The sequence below is a fragment of the Mustela lutreola genome, chromosome 7 (assembly GCF_030435805.1).
Source record: "Mustela lutreola isolate mMusLut2 chromosome 7, mMusLut2.pri, whole genome shotgun sequence".
NCBI classification, from domain to species: domain Eukaryota; kingdom Metazoa; phylum Chordata; class Mammalia; order Carnivora; family Mustelidae; genus Mustela; species Mustela lutreola.
In genome coordinates, this window is record NC_081296.1 from 80,779,298 (window position 1) to 80,804,564 (window position 25,267).

General features: G+C 47.0%; 1 protein-coding gene across 2 annotated transcripts; it reads left to right on the forward strand.

Annotated features, from left to right (window-relative positions):
- The first annotated feature begins 1,656 nt into the window (after window positions 1–1,656).
- Window positions 1,657–24,598, forward strand: LOC131836375 (dehydrogenase/reductase SDR family member 2, mitochondrial-like). 2 transcript variants are annotated; one of them, XM_059181693.1, is made up of 10 exons: window positions 1,657–1,744; window positions 14,414–14,565; window positions 16,959–17,138; window positions 17,298–17,475; window positions 18,000–18,101; window positions 21,299–21,369; window positions 22,345–22,396; window positions 22,890–23,024; window positions 23,257–23,312; window positions 23,546–24,598. In XM_059181693.1, the coding sequence occupies exons 3-10, from the start codon at window positions 16,999–17,001 to the stop codon at window positions 23,655–23,657; spliced, it is 846 nt and encodes a 281-aa protein (XP_059037676.1). In that variant the 5' UTR covers window positions 1,657–1,744; window positions 14,414–14,565; window positions 16,959–16,998; the 3' UTR covers window positions 23,658–24,598. The 2 variants fall into 2 exon arrangements, with proteins under 2 accessions (XP_059037676.1, XP_059037675.1); XM_059181692.1 differs by lacking the exon at window positions 1,657–1,744 and adding an exon at window positions 8,135–8,198.
- Window positions 24,599–25,267: the final 669 nt, after the last annotated feature.

The window sequence follows — 25,267 nt, forward strand, 5'->3', positions numbered from 1 at the left end:
TCTAGGCTTTGTTACCGGAAGCTGGTTTCTGGGACTTGTCTCCAAGTAAATCCCCTGGGGGAAGGGGAGCAGGGACAGTTTCTAAATAGGTCCTTACACTAACAGATCCCATAACCCTGAAAGCATGAACTGAGCTGAAATTGAGAGTCAGACCCTTAACCAACTGAGCCACCCAGGGACCCCTATTTTATTTTATTTTTGAGAGGCAGAGAGGGTGCATGCTTGCAGGGGTGCCTGTGAGGGAGTGGGCGGGCAGAGGGAGAGAAAGAGAAAGAATTGTGAGCAGGTTCCACGGTGAGTGCAGAGCCTGATGTGGGACTCCATCTCATGACCCTGAGATCACTACCTGGGCCAAGAGTCTGATGCTTAACCCAGTGAGCCACCAGGTACCCCCCCACCCATGGTCTTTATGATCTTCATGGACCCAGACCGCTTCATCATTAGAGTGCAACATTGTCATTTTGTAGCTTCTTCTTAGGTCAAGGATAGCTGTGAGCTTATCATTAAGTTCACACTGCAGTCAGCAGGAGGGAGAGAAAGAAAGGAAGGGTCTGTTCCCTGCATTGCCAGAATACTTCTTGGAAGTTCAATACCTCACACCCACTGTATCTTTTTACCCAGAACTCAGTCACATGGCCATGCCTGCTAAAAGGGAGGCTGGGAAATGCAACCTTAATTCTGAGGGTCCAGTTGCACAGCTAAAATGTTGGGGCATGATTACTGAGGGAATAGATATTATGGAACAATGAATCATCTCGATTACCCTCTCTTTCTTATCTCTGCCTGTTCAGATTCTTCAAAACCTAGGACAAATGCCACTTTCTCCAGAAACAAAATTCAACTGAGTCGTTTGAAGATCTAATGGGCTTATTGAAAGGTTCATGAATCAGGCAGCATCTCATCCAGCTAGTGGAGGAGAGCTCCACTGAACTAAACAAAAGAAGGGTTTTCAAAGGCAGAGAGAAGGCATGAAAAAAAGAAAGGAAAGAGTTGTTTTGTTTTAATATTTTATTTATTTCCTTGACAGACAGAGATCATAAGCAGGCAGAGAGAGAGAGGAGGAAGCAGGCTCCCCACCGAGCAGAGGGCCGGACTGGACTTGGGGCTCGATCCCAGGACCCTGGGATCATGACCTGAGCTGAAGGCAGACGCTTAACGACTGAGTCACCTAGGCACCCCTAAAATGTAGAACTTTGACGAACAGAGAAAGAATTTATGTTCTTTCGAGAATGACTTCGGTTTCCAAAGGCCAATGATTTCTAGGTCCTTTGCAATAAACGAGGGAAGTTTTAGGATTTGGAAATAGGTAAATTTTGAATTTTGAATTGCCTCTAGAACTGATTTTTGTTTTGCAAAAGATTTGTAAGATTAGCATAGTTGCTCTCAATTCTCAAAGATTTGGGTTTAATTCAAATGCTCCTATCCAACTATTTTATCTTCAATTTGCTTCTTTTCCTCTGTGTACATAATTTTAATTTTAAAAATTTCTGACAATACCGAATGACCCTGCTTGGATCCCGAAGGACAGTGCAAAGGATATGAGCCAAAAGAAAGAACCAACAACCCACATTTCCCAAGCAGCCAGAAAGCCAAACCCAGTTACACAAACAAGAAGGCAATAATTTTTGTTGGGAGGGAAGGATCAATAAATAATGAGCCTGGATTTGCAAAGAAAAGGACGTGCCTTTTTATTTTCCACTCTGGACTGGGCACTACGGATGGAGATTCTGAAGAACTGATTCTGGTATGAATTTTTACCTACTGCTGGCCTCTGCTAGTTTACAAGTGGTCCCCTCTACAGGCTCTGGTGTCTATCAGCACTTCCCCTTGGCAGTTTAAAGGAATAATGTAGCAGTTTACCAGGAAATCCCTCAGTTTGGATCACTCTGTAAGTTTGGGGGCCCTCCCTTGAAGGCAGGTATAGAGATGTATGTAAGGCCATTACCTTGGCAGCTTTTTGTTTATGGTTGTGTAGTCTTTTCAGAGTGGATAAATACTTCACACATGATGAGTCGAATGAGTACTCAAAGGAGAGAAGAGGACAGCAGCAGGTCTGTCAGTCTTACAGTCTTGCACCTTATGTACCTCTTATACCTTTAATTTTTCTTTAGCCTTTTGCAATGAATCTTTCAATGATACAATTTTGGAATTTTGAACCTTTTGGAGTTTGCTTCTGCTTGCCAATTTAAGCAGGCATGCCACTGTATTTAATTTGGAACCCGTGCGTTCAAGTGCACATCTTAAACGATCTTATGTCATGGAAACATTCCCCATAATGTCCATGATAATTCCACATTGTTTCTAGTAATATTTTCCATCTTGCTTGACACCCGCAACTCCTGGGATGATTGTTCTTAGACATAAAACAAGTAGGTGGGCCAGAGAGGAACTTGCCTGGGAGGGCCTTGGTATGGGTGGCGTGTTCTGCCAGTGTTCTGCCTTGCAGTGTGGAAACTGTTGAGATCAGCAGGTGACTTTCTGTCAATCTAACCTGCTCTGTGACCAGCTTATCCTAACACAGGAGTTTGAGTTAGATGGCGAGTGCTCTAAGAGCTCTTAGATGCTCAACCGTGCCCACCAGTTTTAGTGGCTTTTGGCCTCTGAGATCTCCACTAGCTGTAGACTTTATTTACACAAAATAAGACAGAAAATGTGTGCAAACAGATCTCAACTCACTGACAGTAACCCAAACCTGTCACTGTGGACTGGCCAAGAGAAGACTGTGGGCACCACCAGAGGATGGACTCTATTATGGAGACCACAGGCTGGACTCTGGCCTGGAACCAGGACAGGGGTCCCATGTGGAATTATGGACTGAACCCAGGGCTAGGAACTGGTGCTTTGTTAGAGCATCCTGTCAGTCTACACTGCCTCGTTCACCAGGGGCTAGCAAGCCAATGAGATCAGTAGCCCAAACACAAGCAGAGTTGCTGAAACCCAGGGTATTTACCATCCGTCCTCAGGATGAGAAAGATAAGGAACTAAATAGGGCTCCCGGAGAGCCAAGCCTGTATTTCTCATTGTTCTTAAAGGCTGTCACAAGCTTGCTTCAGATCCCAATGCTGCCACCAATTTGTTAAAATACAAAATTCAGGTGAGTAAATTTGAAGACCTACTTAGTTTTATTAGTCAGGCGGCATCACATCCAGCAAGTAGAGGGGGTTTCTGAGGATGAGTACAAAATGGCAGGTTTTTATAGGAATGAGGGTAGGGCAAGAGTGTTATTAGCAAAAGGAGAGGATTGTTTCAGGCCACGTAACTTTCCTTTGGGAGAAAGGATTGGGTCTTATCAAACAGGTTACCTCAGTCTCGGGACAGATAGAGAGGACCTCTGTGGCAGATTCATTGATGCTGATCAGAAAATTCCTGACTGACCTGTTAAGACCTCATTTCTAGGGGAGGTGGAAGCTGTAGTTAGGTCGGGTATTAATCCCTGGTTTGGGGACTCAGCCCTAGTGACCTCATTTGGGGCCTGTGGTTTTCTTCCTAACAGTTCCTTGACCTTTCAGTTAAAAGTTAGCAACCGCTCAGCAAAACCTTATGGCAATTTGTATGCTCCTCACTCATGACACTTACCATGAGTTTTTCTTGTCCTAAGTTATTGCATCCTAGTTATTTACATATGCATTTACCAGAACACTGTAAGGGTCTTTAGGGTAGCCATTAGATTTCAATGTTCTAGTTTGAAACTTGTAATCCTCCTGTTCCTATATTCTGGAGAGTGTGGGTTTGTAGTCAGACTAATCGAGCTCAAAGGCAGACCTTAGTTATGCAGCATTCATTCGTTCAGTGTACAGAGTTTTATCAGTGTCGGTGTCTACCAGGCATTGTTATAGGTGCTGTAGACCCGGCAGAGAAAAATACAAATAAGGGCCCCATAGCAGGAGGATTAAAAGCACACACTTCAGAGCCAGACCAACTCTGCTTGTAGCCCGCTTCACTGTGTGACTCTGGCTCACAGTGTCTGTGTGACAAGTTACTCTGTCTCTCTTTTCCTGACTTTCATCCTCCGAAATGTGGAGATGTTCATAGTGCAACTTTTTAAGATTGTGATGAAGATTACACTAGCTTTCATGTGGAAAGTGCTTAGAACAGTGCCTGGCACATAATAAGAGTGGCATATACATTACTTATTATTATTAGCTTGCAGAGCTTGCATGCAATTAAGCAGTGGTAAGTGCTATGAAGGAAACAAAAGATTGGCAAGGACAGGAGGAAATAGGAACCCTATGTACTGTTGGTGGAAATGAAAATTGGTGTTACTACAGTGAAAGACAGTGTGGAATTTCCTGGAAAAATTAAAAATAGACCTACTTTAAAAAAAATTATTTATTTGAGAGAGACAGAGACAGAGTGAGAGTACGAGAGGGGAGAAAGTCAGAGGGAGAAGCAGACTCCCCATGGAGCTGGGAGCCCGATGCAGGACTTGATCCCAGGGCTCTGGGATCATGACCTGAGCAGAAGGCAGTTGCTTAAACAACTGAGCCACCCAAGCATCCGGAAAAAAAAAAAAAAAATAGACCTACCTTATGGCCCAGTGATTCCACTACTGGGTATTTACCCAGAGAAAATGAAAGCACTAATTTGAAAAGATACATGCACCCTTATGTTTATAGCTATATTATTTACAAAAGCTGAGATATGGAAGCAAACTAAGTATCCTTGAATGATGAATGGATAAAGAGGAGGTGATACACACACACACACACACACACACACACACACACACACATTAGAAAATTACTCAGCCATCAAAAAGAATGAAATTTTGGCATTTGCAACAACATGGATGGAGACAAAGAGTATAATGCTAAATGAAATAAGTCCGTGAGAAAGACAAATACCATATGATCTCACTTATGTGGAATTTAAGAAACAAAACAAATGAACAGCCAAAGGGAAAAAAAGAGACAAAATAAAAACAGACTCTTAAATACAGAGAATAAACTGGTGGTTGCCAAAGGAGAGGTGGGTGGGAGGTGAAATATGTTAACGGGATTAAGGTTATACTCACTTACCATGTGGAGCACTGGGTGATACATGGAATTGTCAAGTCATTGAACTGTACACCTGAAATTAACATAACACTGTATGTTATGTTATAACCGCAATAGAAAAAGAAAGAAAGAGAAGAAAATGGGTAGGAGAAGTGCTTCTGGAGGGTCTACTTTGTATTCAATGCTCAGGGAAAGTCTCTATAAGGAAGTGACATTTAGGGGCCATGAAATGTAGATGGGAAGAGTTTTCAGGGAATAGCTAATTTGAAAGCTATGAGGCCAGGCCTGAGCTGGCAGGTTTAGGGCAGTAAGAAGCCTGTGGGTCAGAGCCTGTAGGCCAAGGAGAGAGCATATAAGGTGGTCTGAGAGGTTCTTGGGAGCCAGATCCTGAAGGGCATTGCAGATTGGGGAAATAATTTAAGTTTTGATTCTAAGTGCAATGGGAAGACATTAGAGGGCTTTAAGCAAAGGAGATTTCTTTTTATCTCTTGTTTTTTCTTTCTTTCTTTCTTTCTTTTTAAAATTTTTTATTTATTTATTTGACAGAGAAAGAGAGATCACAAGTAGGCAGAGCAGCAGGCAGGGTGGGGGGGGGGAGAAGCAGGCTCCCTGCTGAGAAGAGAGCCTGATGTGGGACTCGATCCCAGGACCCTGAGATCATGACCCAAGCTAAAGGCAGAGGCTTTAACCCACTAAGCCACCCAGGTGCCCCTTGTTTTTTATTTTTTTAAAAATAGATTTTATTTATTTACTTAAGAGAGAGAGAGAACATGAGCATGGGGAGAGGCAAAGGGACAAGCAGATTGCCTACCTAGTGTGGAGCCTGATGTGGGGGTCCATCCCAGGACCCTGAGATTATGACCTGAGCCAAAGCCAGAGGCTTAACCCACTGAGCCCCCCAGGTGCCCCCTGCAAGGAGATTTCATTTCTTCCTTCTCCCTCCCTCCCTCCCTTCCTCCCTTTCTTCCTTCTCTCTCTCTCTCTTTTTAAAAAAATATTTATTTATTTGAGAGAGAGAGAGAGAGAGAGAGAGAGAGAGAACACAAGCAGGGGCGAGGGGCAGAGGGAGAGGGAGAAGTAGACTCCCCGACGACTAGGGAGCCAGAGGCAATCTGTGAGCCAAGGATCCTAACCTGAGGCAAAGGCAGCCGCTTAACAGACTGAGCCACCTAGGGACACCCCCGACACCCCAAGATTTGTTTTTAAAAAGATAATCCTAGCTGCAGGGTAGAAGGAGAATAGTTCATGAGAATTTCGGAGTGCAGTGAAGGAGGTCAGTTAGGAGGCTCCTGCATGATAGTATGGATGAGAGAGGAGAGTCGAGGGGGAGAGGAGGGCTGGACACATGTTTTGGAGGTGAAATCAACAGGGTTTGCTGATGGATTGAATGCAGGAGGTACAGGGAAGAAAAAACTCAAGGGCACCTCTCAAGATTTTGGTTGAAAGGCCTTTCTGAGATGGGGACATGTGAAAGGACAGGTTTTAGGATAGACGGGAATCAAGAGTACTACTTCGGCTATGTTCAATGGGGCAAATCACTTAACGGTCTGTTCTGGAGTTTTGTTATCTAGAGTGTGAGACGAATACTAATGCTCCCTGAGGCAGAAGGGTATTGTGGTTAGGAGGACAGATGCCCGAGTTGAAATACTGACCCTGCCATTTATTAGCTGTGCAACCTCATGTAAGTTACTTTATTTCTCTGTGTCTCAGTTTTATCATCTGTAAAGTTGGGATAATCATAGTGCTTACCTCAAATGGTAGTTGTATGAAGATTAAAAGAATTAATGTTTACAAAGTGGTTAGAATAGTTTCTGACACATAGTAAAAGCAATACCAGTATTATGGAAATATAAAAACAAATAAGAAAGAATTGAACCTTGTATTACAGTGGCAGGAAGGAAGGAAGGAAAGCAGACAGATAGACCTGTTCCTCTGAAGTATGCTATATAGATTTGACAAGTCTGACATACTGTCTTAGAGAAATGAAAAAGAAGGGAAAACTTCCCCAAATCATTTTATGAAGCTCGTATGACCTTGATACTAAAACCAGAAAAAGACAGTATTAAGAAAAAAAAAAAAAAAAAAAAACAAGGGAAAAGAAAGCTACAATCCACATCTCTGAATATAGACACAGAAGTTCTTAGCCAAATGTTACTAAACAGAATTCAGCAATATATCAAAATCATTATATACCATGACCAACCAAGGGTGCAAGGCTCAGTCAATATTCAGAAACCAGTCCATGTAATTGACCGCATTAACAGTCTAAGGGAGATTCTTCCACATCTTCTAAAAGTTTTATGTTTTACCTTTCATTCTGTGCTCCATTGTGAGTTAACTTTTGTGTGTACACAAAGTTTAGGGGGAGACTGACTTCATGTATGTGGAGCTGGGACTCTGAGGGGGTGGGGAGCACCGAGGGGAACAGCGTCCCGGGACGTTCTATATGTTACATTATGCAATGAATACCTCACTGATTCCTGGAGGATGATTTATGGCTCAGCAACAGTTGTTGAATCAATATTGAGAATTAACAGGGAGAAAATATCCTCAGGAAAGAGGTGAATGGGGATAAAGTCTCCTGGAGGTTGTTGGTGTGTAGGAAGGCATGTCCTCCATCATTCCATTAATTTCCAGGAACCTGACATGTATTCATCTGGGGAGAGCTTGAGTGTAAGTAGGGACTGACAGACCTTCTGTTAGGGTAGAGTCTCTTAGAGGAGGTTGGAGCCTCTTGCCTGTGGGGGATGGGACAGGGAGGGCTGGGTATGTGGGATCCTGCTCTTTGAGTCATTTTTCTTGGACAGAAACTGGGTGATAGTTAGCTGCGGGGAGTCTGTCAAGGCACCTGGCTGTCTGCCCTGCTGCCTCCCAGGGCAGTTGAAAGGTCACTGCTCTGGCCCTCAGGTTGCACAGTGGGCTTTTCAGATCTGTGAGGGTGAGGGCAGGAAGGCAGGGAGTGGCTTCAGGAAGTTTCAGGCAGGTATAGGCTGGGAAATAGATTAAAGCCTGAGAGAAAATGGAACCCCCTCCACCTCCCAATGGATGGCAGGGAGTCTGGGCTGATGGCACTGGATTCTCTTCTCTGATCTTTTGTAGGGTGAGAGATTGTGTCTCCCTGTCATTCCTTACAGGCTGGCTGGTGAGACTGGGACTGGGTCTTCTACTCCCCTCCAGCACAGGGTGGCCAGAAGTACTGAGGTAGGCCATACAATGAAGAGGAAAGAAGAGAGAAAAGGGAGTTACCCTCTGATCAGGGCCTGAGATGCTCCCTGAGATCATGACTGAGCCAAAATCAAGAGTCAGGCCCTTAAATGACCGAGCCACCAGGGGCTCCTTTTTTTTTTTTTTTTTTTTTTTTTTTAAGATTCCACATACAAGGGATACCCTTTAAAATTTGTCTTTCCATCTGGCTTGTTTCACTTAGCCTAATGCCCTTCAGGTTGATCTGTGTTGTTGCAAATAACAGTATTTCCTTCATTTTTAATGCTGAACTTTTGTGTGTGTATTGTCCCATTCATCCACTAAGGGACCCTTAGGTTGCTTTTTGATACCCTGTCTGCAGCGAATAGTACACTGCAATGGACTCAGAAGTACAGAGATCTCTTCAAGGTCATGGTTTTATTTCCTTTGGATATTTATCCAGAAGTGGGACTGCTGGATCATGTGGGAGTTCTATTTTTAGTTTCTTGAGGAACTTCCATACTGTTTTTGCATTTGTGGCTGCATTCCTGCTTGGACATCACTCTAAATGAAAAATAACCATATTTTCTAAAATAAGAAAAATTAGTAAGAAGAGTGGTATTGTTGTCCATTAAAAAAAAAAAATCTCTTTGGGGCTCCCGGGTGGCTCAGTCGATAAGCAACTGCCTTTGGCTCAGGTCATGATCCCAGGGTCCTGGAATCATGACCCACAGCAGGCTCCCTACTCAGCAGGAAGCCTGGCTTCTCCTTCTGCCCCTCCCCCTGTTTGTGTTTCCTCTCTCGCTGTGTCTCCCTCTGTCAAATAAATATGTAAAATCTTAAAAAAAAAAATCTCTTTTATGTCTGGCTTAATAGAAGATGGCTGGAATCTCCTACTTGTTTCTACATTCAATGTGTTACAATATGCTGTTTTGATGGAAATATAGAAAGCATTTCTGGCCTTGCACAGAAATGCGGTTGGAAGAGGGAGGAATATTAGCTTTTCCAGATAATCATTACTATTTTTCTTTGGTACCACACCCAAACTTGACAAAGGGTAGTTTCTTAAAGGTTCGTTGCAAATGGAATCTGAGATCACGTCAATGAATTTTTGGTACTCTGTTATATTAAAATCCCTTTGGTATCTTGCACTTTGAGTGGCTCTAAATAAATAAATAAATAAATCTTTTTAAAAAATCACATTTATTAATATCAACACTGATCTCACTGGAAAAAAAATCTTAGAGAGTCAGGCAGTTGTCAAACAGGATGATAGATACAAATTTTCTACAGTCCTAACTTTTAAAAAAGATTTTATTTATTTATTCGACAGAGAGATCACAAGTAGGCAGAGAGGCAGGCAGAGAGAGAAGGGAAAGCAGGCTCCCTGCTGAGCAGAGAGCCTGATGTGGGGCTCAATCCCACTACCCTGAGACCATGACTTGAGCTGAAGGCAGAGGCTTAACCCACTGAGCCACCCAGGTGCCCCTACAATCCTAACTTTTGCCGGAAAGTTCAAATTTTATCAATGGCAGCAAATGTTGGCAAGTGATAGTCTGCCTTGCTCGTTTTCGAGAAAATATCTGCCAAATTCCTGAACCTGAGTAATCACGGCTTGGCTGTCAGTCATTCCTTCCAGTAAAAACAGAGTTACATGAAAAAGGCAGATAGTTCCACTGACATCTCAGAGGATTGCACAAGGGCCTGTTCTTGAGATAACCATCATTCTTCAGGACACAACAGAAATATTTTCTGTGCACTCTGTCGTTTCTTCACCAAGAATGTTAAAAAGGTGTGTTCTCAAGGATCAAGATTTCAGATGATAATTTTAAGTAAAGCAGGCTTTCCTTGAACTGCAAGTGTGTGGCAGTAAGAACACAGGGCCTGCTTGGCACCCTTATTGTGGAGAGGGCCAGGACCCATGTCAGCGGGGGGAATGCCAGAGCCATTCTTTCAGAGCAACCATGAGATTCCAGAAAGTTAGTCAGCACTGAATGGTTCACCCCCACTTGTGTTCGTTGTCAAGTATTCAAATAAAAGAATGACTAGTATGAGGATACCTGGTGGCTCAGTCGGTTAAACCCTCTGCCTTTGGCTTGGGTCATGATCTCAGGGTCCTGGGATTGAGCCTCACATCAGGCTCTCTGCTCAGCGGGGAGCCTGCTTCCCCCCTCTCTCTGCCTGCCTCTCTGCCTACTTGTGATCTCTGTCTGTCAAATAAATAAATAAAATCTTTTTTTAAAAAAGAAAAAGAATGACTAGTCTGTGCTGACATGAGATAAATACAACAGCAAGCTCCCTCCGCTCCCCCATTGCGTATGTTGGTCCATCTATTTGTGAGGCAAAGTACCATTCTTCAGACAAGAGATTCATTCAGTCTTCAGGTTTGAAACTAAATCTTTTCTTCTTTCCTCCCTTCCTTCTTTCCCTTCTTTCTTGATTTTTAAAATAATATTTTATTTATTGGACAGACAGACATCACAACTAGGCAGAGAGGCAGGCAGAGAGAAAGGCAGAAGCAGGCTCCCCACTGAGCAGAGAGCCCGACACAGGGCTCGATCCCAGGACTCTGAGATTAGGACCTGAGCCAAAGGTAGAGACTCAACCCACTGAGCCACCCAGGTGCCCCTCTTAATTAAAAAAAAAAAAAAATTATTTATTTATTTGAGTGAGAGAGAGTGAGCAAGAGAGCGAGCGAGCATGAGAGGGGAGAAGGTCAGAGGGAGAAGCAGACTCCCTGTGGAGCTGGAAGCCTGATGTAGACTCCATCCTGGGACTCCAGGATCATGAGCCAAAGGCTCAGGTCAAATATAAAACTATAAAACTTTTAGTAGAAAATGTAGAAGGCTCAACCAACTGAGTCACCCTGGTGCCCAATTTTGTTTATTTATGAGAGAGAGAGAGCATGGGCACGTGAGAAGGGGGCAGAGGCAGAGGGAGGAGCAGGCTTCCTGCTGAGCAGGGAACCCCATGCAGGATTCCATCCCAGGACCCTGGGATCATGACCTGAGCTGAAGGCAGACACTTAACCGACTGAGCCACCCAGGTGCCTGCAACTACATTTTTGATTTGGCAAGTGAGTGCCTGCACTGTTGTAAAGTGAGGGTGCCCAGGATTGCTTTCATGGACCTCCTCCAGCAGAAACTTGGTGCTGTCAGTGCACAAGGCTAGATTCCCTCTCAGCCATTGTGTGCCCTTCACCAGCTAATACAGTGTGATAACTTGCCCTGCAAGATACTTCAGTGACTTGTTCATTTCTATTCTGAATAGCTCTAGGAAAATGTTGGCTTTCAAGCAGTGCATCATATTTATATGTAAAATAGGCAGTTCCTTTTTCTCTCAACTCTGAGTGACTGGTCTCCAAATGATGCTGCATCTTACAGAGTCATAACACTATTAAAAATGTTCTGTTGCATCACACATAATAAGAGAAACTACTAATATCTGCATAGTGGAGGGAAATCGGGATTTCATCATATTTTGGTTTCTTACTTGTGCACAGTTTCTTTGGAGTACGTCCTTCCCTCCAACTAGTCCGAGGGCTCTCGGAGAGTCCACTTTCATCTTTTCCAGTATTTTTAGACATAGATGGTGCAGCTGTGGGTTGAGGAAGCAAGTCTTCTAATCTGTATTTTTTTTTAATATTTTAAATTTATTTATTTGACAGACAGAGATCACAAGTAGGCAGAGAGGCAGGGGGGAAGAAGGCGCTCTGCTGAGCAGAGCCCGATACAGGGCTCGATCCCAGGATCCCGGGATCATGACCTGAGCCAAAGGCAGAGGCTTTAACCTACTGAGCCACCCAGGTGCCCCTAATCTGTTTTTCTTAAGACAATGACGAATCCTTGAATAGAAGGAAAAGTATAATGTAAATAAATGATTTTGTGAGTTAGAATAAAATAGTACTCTATCTTAAAATAACCATTTCAGGTAAAACCACAAAATTTAGAGAGGTTTTTGAAAAATATTTTATTTATTTAAAAAAGATTGTATTTATTTACTTTGGAGAAAGAGAGTGAGAATTCAAGGGCAGGGGCAGAGGGAGAGAATCTCAAGCAGACTCCATACTGAGCGCAGAGCCTGACTCGAGGCTAGCTCTCACCACCTTAGATCATGACCTGAGCTGAAAGCAAGAATTGGACAGTTAATTGACTAAGCTACCCAGGTGCTCCTGAAAAATACTTTATTATTTCAAAACAAGAAATTTTGAGAGAGAAATATCTGAGAGAGAGAGAGCACAAGAGAGCTCAAGCAGGGGGAGGAGCAGAGGGAGAGGGAGAAGAGGCTCTCCGCTGAGCGGGGAGCCCGACATGAACTCAATGGCAGGACCCTGGGATCCTAACCTGAGCCAAAGGCAGATGCTTAGCCAACTGAGTCACCTAGGCGCTCTACATTTAAATTTTTAATCCATCTGAAATTTATTTTGGTGTGTGGTATGAAAGGCATAGATCTAATTTAGTTTCTTTTTTCCCAGAGCATTAGCCAGTTGTCTCAACATCATTTACTGAAAAATCTTTTTCCTCACTGATGCAAAATGCCACCTTTATCACATGTAAAATTCTCACATGTGTTTGTGTTCATTTCTGAATCTTCTATTCCACTCCTTTGATTCATTTGTTCATGAATCAATGCAATCTTGTTTTAACTGTGGCTACCTTATTAAAAAAAAAATCTTATATTTCAAAAGCATTTTCTGCTCTGTCTCTTTAAAGAGCTAACTCTTTCCATATTCCTGTACTAGTTATCTATTGCTGCGTAACAAATCACCCTAACACTTAGCAGCTTGGAAATGTATTATCTCATTGTTTCAGGGAGTCAGGAACGAGAACAACGTAGCTAGTGGTTGTAGCTCAGGACTTCTCCTGAGGCTGAAGTCGGCAGTCTTCTCCAGACCAGACTGGAGCTAACCGGTTTGCTTCTGAGCCTGCTCACGTGGTTGTTGGCGGGCTGCATTTCCTTGCCACGTGTGTCTTGCCACAGGGGCACTCACAGCATGGCAGGTGGGAGTGACCCCAGGGAGAAAGGGAGAGACAGAGACGACGGTCCAGGACAGAACACTGTGTTTTATGTATCCTTATTTCAAAAGTGACAAACCATTACTTCTGCCAAGCCCTCTATGCTGGGGGTGTGGAGGAGGAATTACACACGGCGGTGAATGCCTGCCTATAAGGATCACGGGGACCATCTTAGAATCTGGCTGCCACTCTTCCAGTTTTGACTTTATTCCTTCTCACTTTCTTGGGATATCTCATCCATTTATGAGGCTGCTTTCACCCATACCAATGTTGGCAAATCATTCTTCTGATCTCTGACTTGCCCTCCTGAGTGCCAGGACGCTTCCTCCAACTGCCTGGGTACCCCCTCTGAAATATCCATAGGCCTCTCAAAGTGGCTTTTTCCACCCTCTTCTTGGAAGTCTCCCTGAGCCTCAAACCAACTTCTATTTTAAAATGTAGCATTCTGGGGTACCTGGGTGGCTCAGTCATTAACTGTCTGCCTCAGATCACCATTGCAGGGTCCTGGGATGGAGCCCACATAGGGCTCCCTGCTAGGCAGGGAGCCCATTTCTCCCTCTCCCATTCCTCCTGCTTGTGTTGCCTCTCTCTCTGTCTCTCTCCTTCTCTCTGTCAAAGAAATAAATAAAATCTTTAAAAAAAATGTAACACTCTGCACTACATTTATTTGATTTTTCCATTAGACTGTAAGCTAATGGGTGGGGACTCTGCCTTCATTATTTTGGTGTTCATAGTACTTAACACAGTCCTGGCAGAAAGTAAGTGCTCATTCAAATATTTGGACCCAGGAGAGAGACTGGGTGGTGGTCGTGGGGGACACCAGGAACTCTACTGCCATTAGTCCTATATAGTGCCAGGGGCCTGATCCCCTAGTCCAGAAGGAGGGCCTGTTTCACTGACTTTGAGACAGAGGCCTACAGTCTTTTTCTGATGCATGTAGAAATAACTTGGTGGCTTTGTACCCAGCTCTGCCTCCCCAGCCAACGAAGACTGTAGACCCCACAGGGTGGGGTCTGGAGCCTGCTTAGACCCACGGGTTTGTTTGTGTTGTATGAGTGTCTGGGGACAGCTGGACTGACAGGACAGACCGTGGGTACCCTGGTAGGTACCTATGGTAATCTGCAAATGATTACTCTGGCAGTGAGTCCTCTTCTTCCCCCCAGGCTACTCCTGGCTGTGGGGGAGACCTTGCCTCACCACCACCTTTCATCATTGCAGGACTATATGTTCCATGAATCCTTGAGTCTTTTGGAAAGAATTAAAGTACCTGAAACCCAGCCTGCCACCTCCCCACATCCTCACACTCAGCTGCAGACTTTACAGCGGAAGGGCTCCTGACCTGCGCTCAGGAACCACAAAAGCACAACCAGGTAAGGCTGGGGCAGGGACAATATGGCCCCCAGTCAGGCTGACTGTCCAGGTGGGGGTCCCTGACACTGGGCTGCCCACCTTCACTTTTTACCATTTTTTGTGTTGATGCTTCTTTCTTCCTGGGTCTGCGAGCAGCTGCCTTAATTTCTCCTTAGATTCTCATAACAAAGCTCTTGGGAGCTATTGGAGCCCTTTATCTTATCTAGGTGTAGATGGAGCCAGAGGGGGGAACAGACTGGCCCAAATCGTGCTTCTTCTGTGGACATCTCCCTAGTCTCTCTCTTTCCTGATTTTCAGTGGTTCTCATATTGCATGTCTCTCCCCTAATCTTTGTTTTCCCTTGTATTTTCTCTTTGGTGAAGGCCATACACCTCCAAGATGGGACTAGTGTGAGGGTATGTCCACTTGGCTCCCTCACCTCCATTCTGGTCATCTGAACTGCTCAGCATGGTGAGGGGAATCCAAGTGGACAGCGCCGAGTTCAGAGGCCACTCTAAGCTCCCGGGACCTGTGGTAGACTGTGGCCTAGCTGGTCTGTCTGACTATTCCAGAGAAAAGCCAAAGTGGGGATGCGGGCTGAGTGAGTGAAAGCCTGGGCCCTTGGAAGCTGCCCAGTCTCAGGCCCTGGGAAATTGGGACCTGGAACGAGAAAGGGGAACCAAGGGAGATAAGTGAGGCCTGATTTGTCCCTCTGAACTCTACCTGAAATAGGTCAGAGCTGCTTTTCCCTACAAGCAGGACAGCTTTCCTGCAAACCACGTCACTACAAGGTTAGCAAGGAGCAGGGATTGGTAAAAACCATTGTAGACCACAGAGGGGACAGCCACAGACTGGCTGAGAAGGGACAAGCTCCTTAGAGGTGCCATAACTCTGTTCTTCCAGCAGGGGGCAGCCTATCCTGACAAAAAGGATTCCCTGTTTTTCAGGCTGCCCTCCCAGCCAAGGAGACCAATTCCCCTGACACTTGACAGGGCTAATCTGAGCTTCCATCTTGGGGGAGAGAAGTCCCCGGGGGATCATAACAGTGTTTAGAATGTGGTGTCCTGTTTAGGAAAGGTAGAACAATCAGAAACTGAAACCCCTCATCCCCTCAAATTGAAAGGCTGTAAATATGACCTTGCATAAAGAAGAGACAGCATGTGTGAGAGAGCGAGCAGAGTGACAGCAGCTAGGACAAAAGGGCGAGAGGTCTAGGACCTGCAAAGGGTAAATTTAGAAATATGGTGTCAGGAGAGACATAAGTTTGAAACCAAGGCTGTCTCTCTTAAAGCAGAGCATTTGGTTACCTTCCTTATGACACAGATATAGTTTGATATTTCATCTGAAATATCAGGAATTATGTTCTCCATAATTCCTGAGCAGCACCCATTCACTGATCATTATAGATACCAACCCCTAACTGGAGGGAACTGGGTTACATAAGGGTTGGTTGCTAAGGAACAAGGGAGATGCAGTAGGTACGACAAGGGTTGCTTAGTAACGAGGAGTCCCTCGGTGTTGAAGTGGCGAAATCAAGTCTAGAACTGATGGGGGTCTGTGGACAGTCAGCCCCTACCAGAGCCTCCTGAAAATGCATGTCCATTGGCCCTTAGTCCAGAGCTGCCAGACCTGCATCTCTTCAGCTTCCGGGCACTACCCTGCATGAAAAGTACATCCCATGTCCCTGAGTGCCTTCAATAACCCCTTGCTGCCTCCATTCCTTCCCACCTGCCTCCACAGGAAACAGATCAGACTCCTAGATTGAGGACCCTGCAGGGCTCCTGGGCAAGCAAAGGGCAATCTCTCACTGGGGGAGGTAGGAGATTCCAGACTCACAGAGTGTGGAGCTGGGAAATGTGGGGTCTGGGTGAAAGAGGTCCCCCTCCACAAGCATCTCCGATGTGTTTCCAGTTCATCGGAAAGTGTCTGCATATCTGAGTCTCCCATGCCAGGTCCTCACCTGCCTCCACTCCTGTGCACACCTACAATGGCCTGCCCCTTTCCTTCCAGAGGGTGTCCGGTGGGCGGGCCTGGGTCTGCTCCCTGCCTCAGTGTCCTCCCAGCCTCCACTCAGCGAGCTTCCCTTCAGCACAGCCTGGCGGAGGCAGCAAGTAGGCATTCAGAACCTAGGTCTGCTCTCTGACCTGTTGCAAGCACTCAGTGCTTGCTCAGGGAACGAATGGGAAACTTGTCTTGTCTATTGAATGTTGGGTCTCACATTCCAACTTGCCTGTTTTATAGAGAGTTTTCACAGACAGTCTTCCTGACCGAGGCTCACATGTTTGAAATTCACCCTGACCAGCTCTACTCTCTCTGGTCTCTGCTGCTGGCCTCGTCTGTCTGCAGGAGCAGAGGGTAGATTACTGTCATTACTCTGGCATCCATAATAGGTGAAGTTGATTCTTTCCTCCAGGACCCGGTTCAGCAGGAAGCAGAAAAACGCACTGGCCAGCATGCTCCAAGCAGTGACTGGGGTCCACAGGGGCCTGTTTCACTCCCGTGCTGGACTCTCTGTGCGGATGAGCAGCACTGGGATAAACCCAAAGGGTCTCCTGGCCAATCGGGTAGCTGTGGTCACAGGGTCCACTGAAGGGTAAGTGCTGTGATTGCCCTATGGGTCTTGACCCCTCCCCAGGACTCTCACATCCACAGAGACCTCGGGCTTCTAGGTCAACACACAGCCTTGTTGATTTCCAGGGATGGGTCGAGGGACGGGGCTGAGGTTGTCTTGTTCCCTCCATCTCTGCTGCAGGATCGGCTTTGCCATTGCAAGGCGCCTGGCCCAGGATGGGGCCCACGTGGTCGTCAGCAGCCGGAAGCAGCAGAACGTGGACCGGGCAGTGGCCACGCTGCAGGGGGAGGGGCTGAGTGTGACAGGCACTGTGTGCCATGTGGGGAAGGCCGAGGACCGGGAACGGCTGGTGGCCAAGGTGAGGGGCCGCAGAGAATGTGCAAGGCCTTTCCCATGCTGTTCAGATCTGGGTGGGGCTGGGGCTGGGACTGGGATGGGGCTGGGAGGCTCTAGAACACGTCTGGAAACCAGGACTGCCCAGGGTCTACCTGGGTGGAGGGCACTGCGCACACTGGCTTTCTGGAAAATGGCTTGTTCATGAGAGAACCCTCGCCTCCATCCAACACCCTGGAGAACCACGGCTGAGGAGGAATCTAGAGGGATTCCCTCTTCCCAAGTCCATGGACAGATTGCTGGAGGAGAGAGACCCTCCGCTCCTGAGACCCTCGGGGACGCAGAGCCTGTCCTTGGGCCTATCCCACACTCCTGCCTTCATCAGAGTTTGGTTCTCACACTAGTTGTGTGACCTAGTCCTGGTGGAGACAGGATCTGGTTAGCAGACTTTGCCTCAATGCCCTGTGCACTTGGCAACAGCGCTGGGAGGGTGACGCCTCCTTGGGCCATCTTTATTCTTAAGGCCCTGTGTTTCACCCTTCCCCCCAGGTCCTGGAGCACCATGGGGGCCTTGACTTTCTGGTGTGCAATGCAGCCGTCAACATCCTGGTGGGAGGCACCCTGAAGGCCAGTGAGGAGGTGTGGGACAAGGTGAGAGGCTCTGAGGGGAGTTGGCTGAGGAGTCTAACTTGCTTTCCCATTGAGACTGGACTCACCTCCCTGTCAAGCAACTGTAAAATCCGGCACTGATCACTCCTCCCCTGGAATGTGTCGTGATGCTACTTTCCAATCTGTGTGCCTTCAAAGTGGTTCCTACATTCTTTCTGCTTTCTTTTCTCTTCCTATCCCTTTTGCATTTATTCATTTAGCAAATATTCAGTGAGGGTTTGCTATGTGCCAGGCACTGTTCTAGGCTCTGTGGATACAGCTCTGGGAATATCTTGATGAAAGTCAAGAATAGGAAGGGCTCTGCTCTTTGTTGACAGTAGATACATTTCACATCCTTTGGTGATTTTGCTCCTCTTTGGGGACTCGGACCTGCCACTGAGATTCTTCCCCCTTCCAGGAGGAGGGTTCCTCACTGTCCCTCAGAGGAACCTGAAATACCTGTCAGGCCTGGACCCAGCCATCAGCTGTCCATGACATTCCAGCCCACTGCATTTGGCCTAATGATCCTGCCACCTGGTCCACGGGGTCCAGAAGAGACCTTGTAAAATGTCTTGAGATCTACCTTGGGCTTTGTTGTTCTATGATTTATGTTATGTTTTTATTTATTTTATGTATTTATTTTTTATATTTTATATCTATTTATTTATTGTTTATATTATATTATATTATATTATATTATATTATATTATTTATTTATTTTATAGATCTATGATTTATGTTATGTTATGGTCCTATGTCATTCTATGTTTTCTATTCTATGTCACCTGTGTTGGGTTCCTGAGTCCCTCTGACCAGACCAGATGGACTGCAGGGACACCATCTTCTTCCTGCTGTCATTAACCTCCATCTCCACCCCAAGCTCTGGCCAGAGCATTTCCTCTGCCTTCCCCAGGTCTCTGCGCTGCATAGACAGTGTTCTCAGGCCAGGCCCTCTTGTGTATCTGCCTTCGCCAGATGCCGTTTCCTCCTTCCTCAGAGATGACCTGAGATCTGAGCTCCCTGCAGCCACTGCTAGCAGCCTCCTCAAACTTCTCAGCTTCTTTAATGCCTCTGAAGGGTCATTTGTGATTAGGTAGCTGGGGTTTCATTGTTGATAGTGTCCTAGCCCTCCAGAGTCATTTTGCCTTTTAGTGTCTTAGTTCATGGGATCATGACTCTCTTTATCTTGGAATCCATTTGAAATCTTCCCCCCTGAAGCTAAGCACACTGGGACACAGCCCCGCCTTCCTTTCCCCATTGCCACCCTATTCTCCCAGGTCTTACTGAGCCACTAGCTGTCTGCACCACGAGGTCATAGTTGTCCCTGATCACATCTGCCACCACCTCACACGTTTGAAATTTCCCTGATGCTCTGCTTTCTTTGAATGCAGTTTTTGGAGGTGTCCTGGGAGTTAGTTCCTTCTCAGTCACTTTATCACTGGGCCAGTTCGAGCACCTCTCCAGAACCCCCTTTTCTCCAGCTGGTTGGGAAATATCCCCTCTCCTCTTCCACTACTTCTCCAACCTTCTTCTGCCTGAGGACTCTCCAGCATCCAAGCTCCGCAGGCCACGATCTCTACTCAGAACTTCGTGGCACCCGGAGCTACTCTATCTGCTTTTCTTTTTCTTTTCTTTTCTTTTCTTTCTTTAAAAAAGATTTTATTTGTTTACTTGAGAGAGAGAGAGAGAGAGAGAGAGAGAGAGAACGAGAGGGGTGAAGATCAGAAGGAGAAGCAGACTCCTCATGGAGCTGGGAGCCTGATGAGGGACTGGATCCCTGGACTTCAGGATCATGACCTGAGCTGAAGGCAGTTGCTTAACCAACTGAGCCACCCAGGTGTCCTCTGTCTGCTTTTCTAATAGGGCAGTCCTTTTAAGCAAGGGAGGGACTCACCTTTTCCTTGGTTCATGCTTGGCTGCTGAGTCTAGGAGGGGCCTTGTTGGAGCCCATCCCCCAGCTTAGAGCAGACATCAGTGGGATGGTGGGGCTCTATTTTGAGCAGAGAATGACCAGGAAGTCCCTTAATCTAACCCTCAATGCCTTCTTATTGGGGACCTCATATTGGGCCCCCCTTTGGACATCTGAGCCACTTCTTCTGGTCCTGGGGGTCATCCCCAGCACTGGCAATCTGTCATCATGTGGGCCTCAGCAGTTCTCCATCAAAGCCTCATCCCTCATCAAGGGGATGACCAGATATGCAGTCCCATTCCCTAGAGACAGAGGACACACTGACCTCACTCAAGATGGTGCCTCACAGGAGGGATCCTGATGTCACTTTAGTCCCAGTTGGTGCTCTGTCCTAGCTTCCAGCTCAGTCTCTGCCTCTTTCCCTGCCAGTTCCTCTCTTACTTTTCCTCTGTCCCCAGTCCCATCAGACTGAGTTCCCAGACAGCGGATCAGGAACCCTCATGTCTGGGGCTGGATCCAGGTTGTAGTCGCAGGCGGGACTGGCGTGGGAAGCTCACACCCAGGATGGCAATTCTCTGTTGTGTCTCCCACTTTGTGATGGCCGTAGGAAAGCTCAGAGCCACGTCTGCAGGAAACAGGCAGGCATGCCGGCCCTCACAGCTGGCATTTTTGTGAACAGATAATAATATAATGCTCAGTCCTTGCCACATGCTGTGAAGTGTGGGCACCAACCTTCCCCTTGCTTTTTCTTATCTTTCTACACTTATTTTTCCTGTTCTCCATTTCTTCACACATAATACCTATTCGGCTTGTTTTATGCTGTGGCACCATGAGAACACCTTAAATTCTACTGGGACAAGACAAGGACACCAACAAGTCAAAACACAGACAGACAAAGACAACACCGCCAGAAATCTTCTTTGCTCCCAGAACCTCCTTTCCCCTCCATCTGTTCTACTTTCAGTCTTTTTTCCAGGGGCCTCTGCTTAGCGGTTCTATCTGCAGTCCAGCATGTTGTCCATTTTCTTGAAAAGGCCTGAACAGTTCCCTCCTTCACCCCAGTTGGGAACAGTTTGCTCACAAGCTTGTCACTTAGCCTGACTGCCTGTTAAACCGTTAGCCAGTGGGCTACCCCTCTTGTTCTGATCAGAAGAGAAATGAATCTTAGAGCAGCACACTTGTGGGTTTGCTGCACAAATGATAGGGCTCCGGGTGTTTTATGACAACAGGCCCTGGGCTGAGGGCTCACGGCGTCTCTTTGTCTTCCCTCCTGCCTCCACTCTGATTTCAGATCCTGAACGTGAATGTGAAGTCACCAGTCCTGCTCCTGAGCCGGCTGGTGCCCCACATGGAGAACAGGGGGTAGGTTGCAGGGTGGGGGTGGGGTGGGATCTGGTGGCGAGCCCGTGTGCGAATGGAGTCTGGAGAACACAGGGGCGCAGCTGGGAGGTGTTCCTGGGGTCTCCCCATCTCCCTTCCTCTGTCCTGCTTCACCCTTTGTACAGCTACAGCTTCTAGTTCTTGCCTGCAGGATAAGGGTGCTGGTCCTGGGGCTCCAGCGTGCTCTCATTGGCCTCGCATCAGCACGTTTGGGAAAGGGCTGAGCTTTAGATCTGTCCTCGTGGACAGATCCTTCTCACCCTCTACTGAGGGACAGTGCCTTTTCACCAATTTACAATCTGTGACAGGGTCCCACCATCCCAGATCCATTCTCCCTCCCTGCTTCTCAGCCTCCAGGGAGCTTACCTGTTTTTCCAGATCCTGCCTATTTGACTGCACTCCATACATAGCTTCAGGGGTATCATGTTAGGGACTCAAGCCTCCACCTCCCTCAGGCCATAGCTCCTCCTCAGTCAGGCTCCTTGATGCAGACACACCCTTTAGGAACCAGCCCCAGGCTGTGTGGGGTAGAGGAAAACATTACTGCCTCTCATTTCTTGTCTCCTCCTGCTTCATCTGCTTCTTAGAGGCAGCCCATTGTCACCAAGCCCACTCTGCCCCCTTCCCCAAGAAGCTGCCTTTCTGCTCATTGCTTCCCTCAAGATGAGGCAGAGAGTGTCATGGTTCAGAGCATGGGTGTTGGGTCAGAGAACTAGGGTGGAGTTCTGGCTCCGCCACTTACACGGTTCTGCTGTGAAACTCTGTGGGCCTCTGTGGCCCTTGAAACTCTGTGGGCTTGAAAGGGAGACAATAATGCAAACTGTACCACCGCTGTGAGGACTGCATTATTCCATGACTATAGTAGTTAAAATGGTATTGTTCTCATTCTTCTATCTTTTTAAAATAATAGTAGCACCTCAGTCCATGTTAAGTTACTGGTTTCCTGTCTCCTCTCAGGATGGGGGCGGTCATCCTCGTCTCCTCCATTGCAGCCTATGTACCACATGTGGTGAGTGCTTGCTTGTGTGCTCCTGGTAGTGTTAGGGGAAGGGGTCCCCAGGACACCACAGGGACAATGCCTGGGAGAGACCCCCACCTCACTCGTGCTGCCCTAGGTTGAGCTGATGCCCATGTGGCTGCTGGGCACAGCTTCTGTTCTCAGAACAGGATGGGGAGAGTGTGTCTGAGCTCTGCACTTGGGCCAGGGGTGGGAGCATCTGTACGTGAGAAACTCAACTGGTACTTTCCTCTGCTTCCTCATATCCTTTTTTTTTTTTTCTTTTTAAGATTTATTTATTTGGGAGGGGGAGGGGCAGAAGGAGAGGGAAAGGTTCCCAAGCAGACTCCTGGCTGAGCACCCAGCCATGGCTGATGCGGGCTCCATTTCACAACCCTGAGGCCTTAACCTGAGCAGAAATCAAGAGTCGAATGCTTAACTGACTGAGCCACCCAGGCGCCCCTGCTTCTGTATATCCTAAAGACTGTCTTGATTCCCTTCCCAGGAACTGGGTGTCTACAATATCAGTAAGACGGCCACGCTGGGCCTCACCAGGACGCTGTCATTGGAGCTGGCCCCCAAGGGCATCCGGGTGAACTGCCTGGTTCCAGGAGTAATTGAGACCAGATTCAGCCAAGTGGTGAGGACTGAGATGTGACCCCCATTTCCCAGCCTGGCTCAGTGGAAACCTCCCCAGTGTCTAAGGGATAAGCCTCAGATCCATGTCTCTAACAGATGAGGTCCTCATTGTCCTTTGAATTCAGCCATGACTCAGTCTGTCACCCCAAATCTGCCATAGGTGATCTGTTGCAGGATCATCTGGGGCCCTTGTTTTAACACCACTGACTCATTCATGTCTTCTCTTTGCCCAGTTACACAAGGATGAGTTCTTCTGGAACAATTTCAAGAAAGAGCACAAGCTGCAGAGGCAAGTGGGGTGTGGAGCCTTGGTTACCAGGGTACAGCTAGGGAGGGGTGGCTTGTCTGTTTCACTAGTCGACCTCTCCCTGTGTGCTGGCCATTCCTTTAGCTGGAGTGTGGGTTCCACAGAGCCCTGCAGGGTGCAAGCAAGAAGCCCTGCTGAGTCCACCCTGTCCCTCCTTGGAGCCCACTCCCACCAGAGTCTGAGATCCCTGACATGTGTTCTGTCCTTCTACACAGGTTAGGGCAGCCTGAAGACTGTGCTGGGATTGTGTCCTTCCTCTGCTCTCCAGACGCCAGCTACATCACCGGTGAAAGCTTTGTGGTGGCCGGTTTCTCCCCTCGGCTCTGATGGAGCTGAGGGGTCCCTGAGCTGTGGGTCTGGGTTTAGGAGACTGGGGACAGGTGGGCTGGGAAATCATGAAGGTCAAGAGATAAAGACTGAAGCTTAAGTAAGGCAGGACCCTCCAGTGTTCTCATCTGTTGATTCTGCTGTTGATATAGCTGCTGTGATCCAACCAACCTGTGGGTTCTTGATATGGGGCTGTGGAGCCGAAGGAGTTTATGGATCTGGCACACTGGAGGAAACATAAGGGACAGGAGCAGCAACTTGGGCCCTCGAAAGTTCCAGTCCTTCTCTCTGCCACTTGTACTTTAAACATTTCTTTCCTAAAACAAACTCCAATTTCTCTTCAAGCCTGGAAACTCCTGGTAAGGGGAATGAGGCCGAGGACAGGCCTCTCCTGTCTCCTGCCTTTTGCTGCCCTGAGCCTGTCCTCAGACCCAGCCAGTGAGTGTTCACAGAAGGCTCTGCTCCTTTCTCTGAGTGGGCTGGTGGAGGCTAAGCAAGGTGGGAGAGGGTGAGAGGATTCCAGGATCCCCCCTGGGGTTCTGTGGGTTAGTGGTCTTTCGTGTTTTCTGGGCCACATAGGCCTTTGAGTCCTTGAAGAAAAAAGCTTCACCAAATCTTGCATACCATTTCAGGTTGAAAACTGCTAATTGATACAAAAGAGAGAAGTCAGTGTGAAGTTCTCCTTAGGGGTGTCTCCTCTTGGTAAAGGCACCTTCTGCTGTCCTGAGGCATGTTTGAGGGCTCCATCCTTCTGTGTGTGCACGTCCAAGGCTCAGCAGACTCGGAGGAACAGTGGCCCTAAGAATGCCTCTCTTCCTCTTGTGCCATCCCAAAGTCTCCCCTGAATTGGTCCCAAGGCTTCCAACTGACCTCTGGCTTTCACCTCACTAAAGCCGCTCACCAGTGCGCCCTCTCTGAACATCCTGGGCATGGGTGTTTGTCTTGAGACTAATTCAGTCACAAAAACATGTATTGTTCCCTACTGCAAACGTTGGGCCAGGCACCCTGGGGAGCACAAACATAAAAACAGACCCAACCTCTCTTAGCTTCCTTCCTTGTGGTACGAGTACAGGGGTTTAAAACAGTCATCAGTAAATAAGGCAGAAATGGGGCGCCTGGGTGGCTTAGTTGGCTGAGTGTCCAACTCCTGAATTTGGCTCAGGTCATGGTCTCAGGGTTGTGAGATCGAGTCCCACGTCCAGCTCTGGGCTCAGCACAGTCTGCCTGTCCCTCTCCCTCTGCTCTGCCCCCTGCTCATTTGCACATACTCTCTCTCTCAAATAAATAAATAAAACCTTTAAAGATAAATTAATAAATAAGGCAGAATGTATTCATTCTTTCAATAAATTGAATGAGTACCACTCTATGCCAGGTATTGTTTTAAGAACTCAGAGGGCCACTGTGAACAAAACAAAGATCATTTCCCTGCAGAGTTTACACTCTCATGGGGGAGATGTACAATAAACAACAAACATATTAAAAAATTATACAGTGCGTTAATAGGTACATAGGCACAGAAAAAAAAAAGACAAAGAGAAGGGTAAGTGTACAATTCTATACCCAATTCTAAGGCATGGTGGGCTCTTTTCCCACATCAAGTAGTTCTCTAA

What these genes read in the sequence shown, in the direction of transcription:
- LOC131836375 (XM_059181693.1), top strand. Translation starts at nt 16,999, where the DNA reads ATGCTCCAAGCAGTGACTGGGGTCCACAGGGGCCTGTTTCACTCCCGT. An exon ending in GGGAACGGCTGGTGGCCAAG is followed by an intron (nt 17,476 to 17,999) that starts GTGAGGGGCCGC and finishes CCTTCCCCCCAG; the next exon opens with GTCCTGGAGCACCATGGGGG. An exon ending in CCCCACATGGAGAACAGGGG is followed by an intron (nt 21,370 to 22,344) that starts GTAGGTTGCAGG and finishes GTCTCCTCTCAG; the next exon opens with GATGGGGGCGGTCATCCTCG.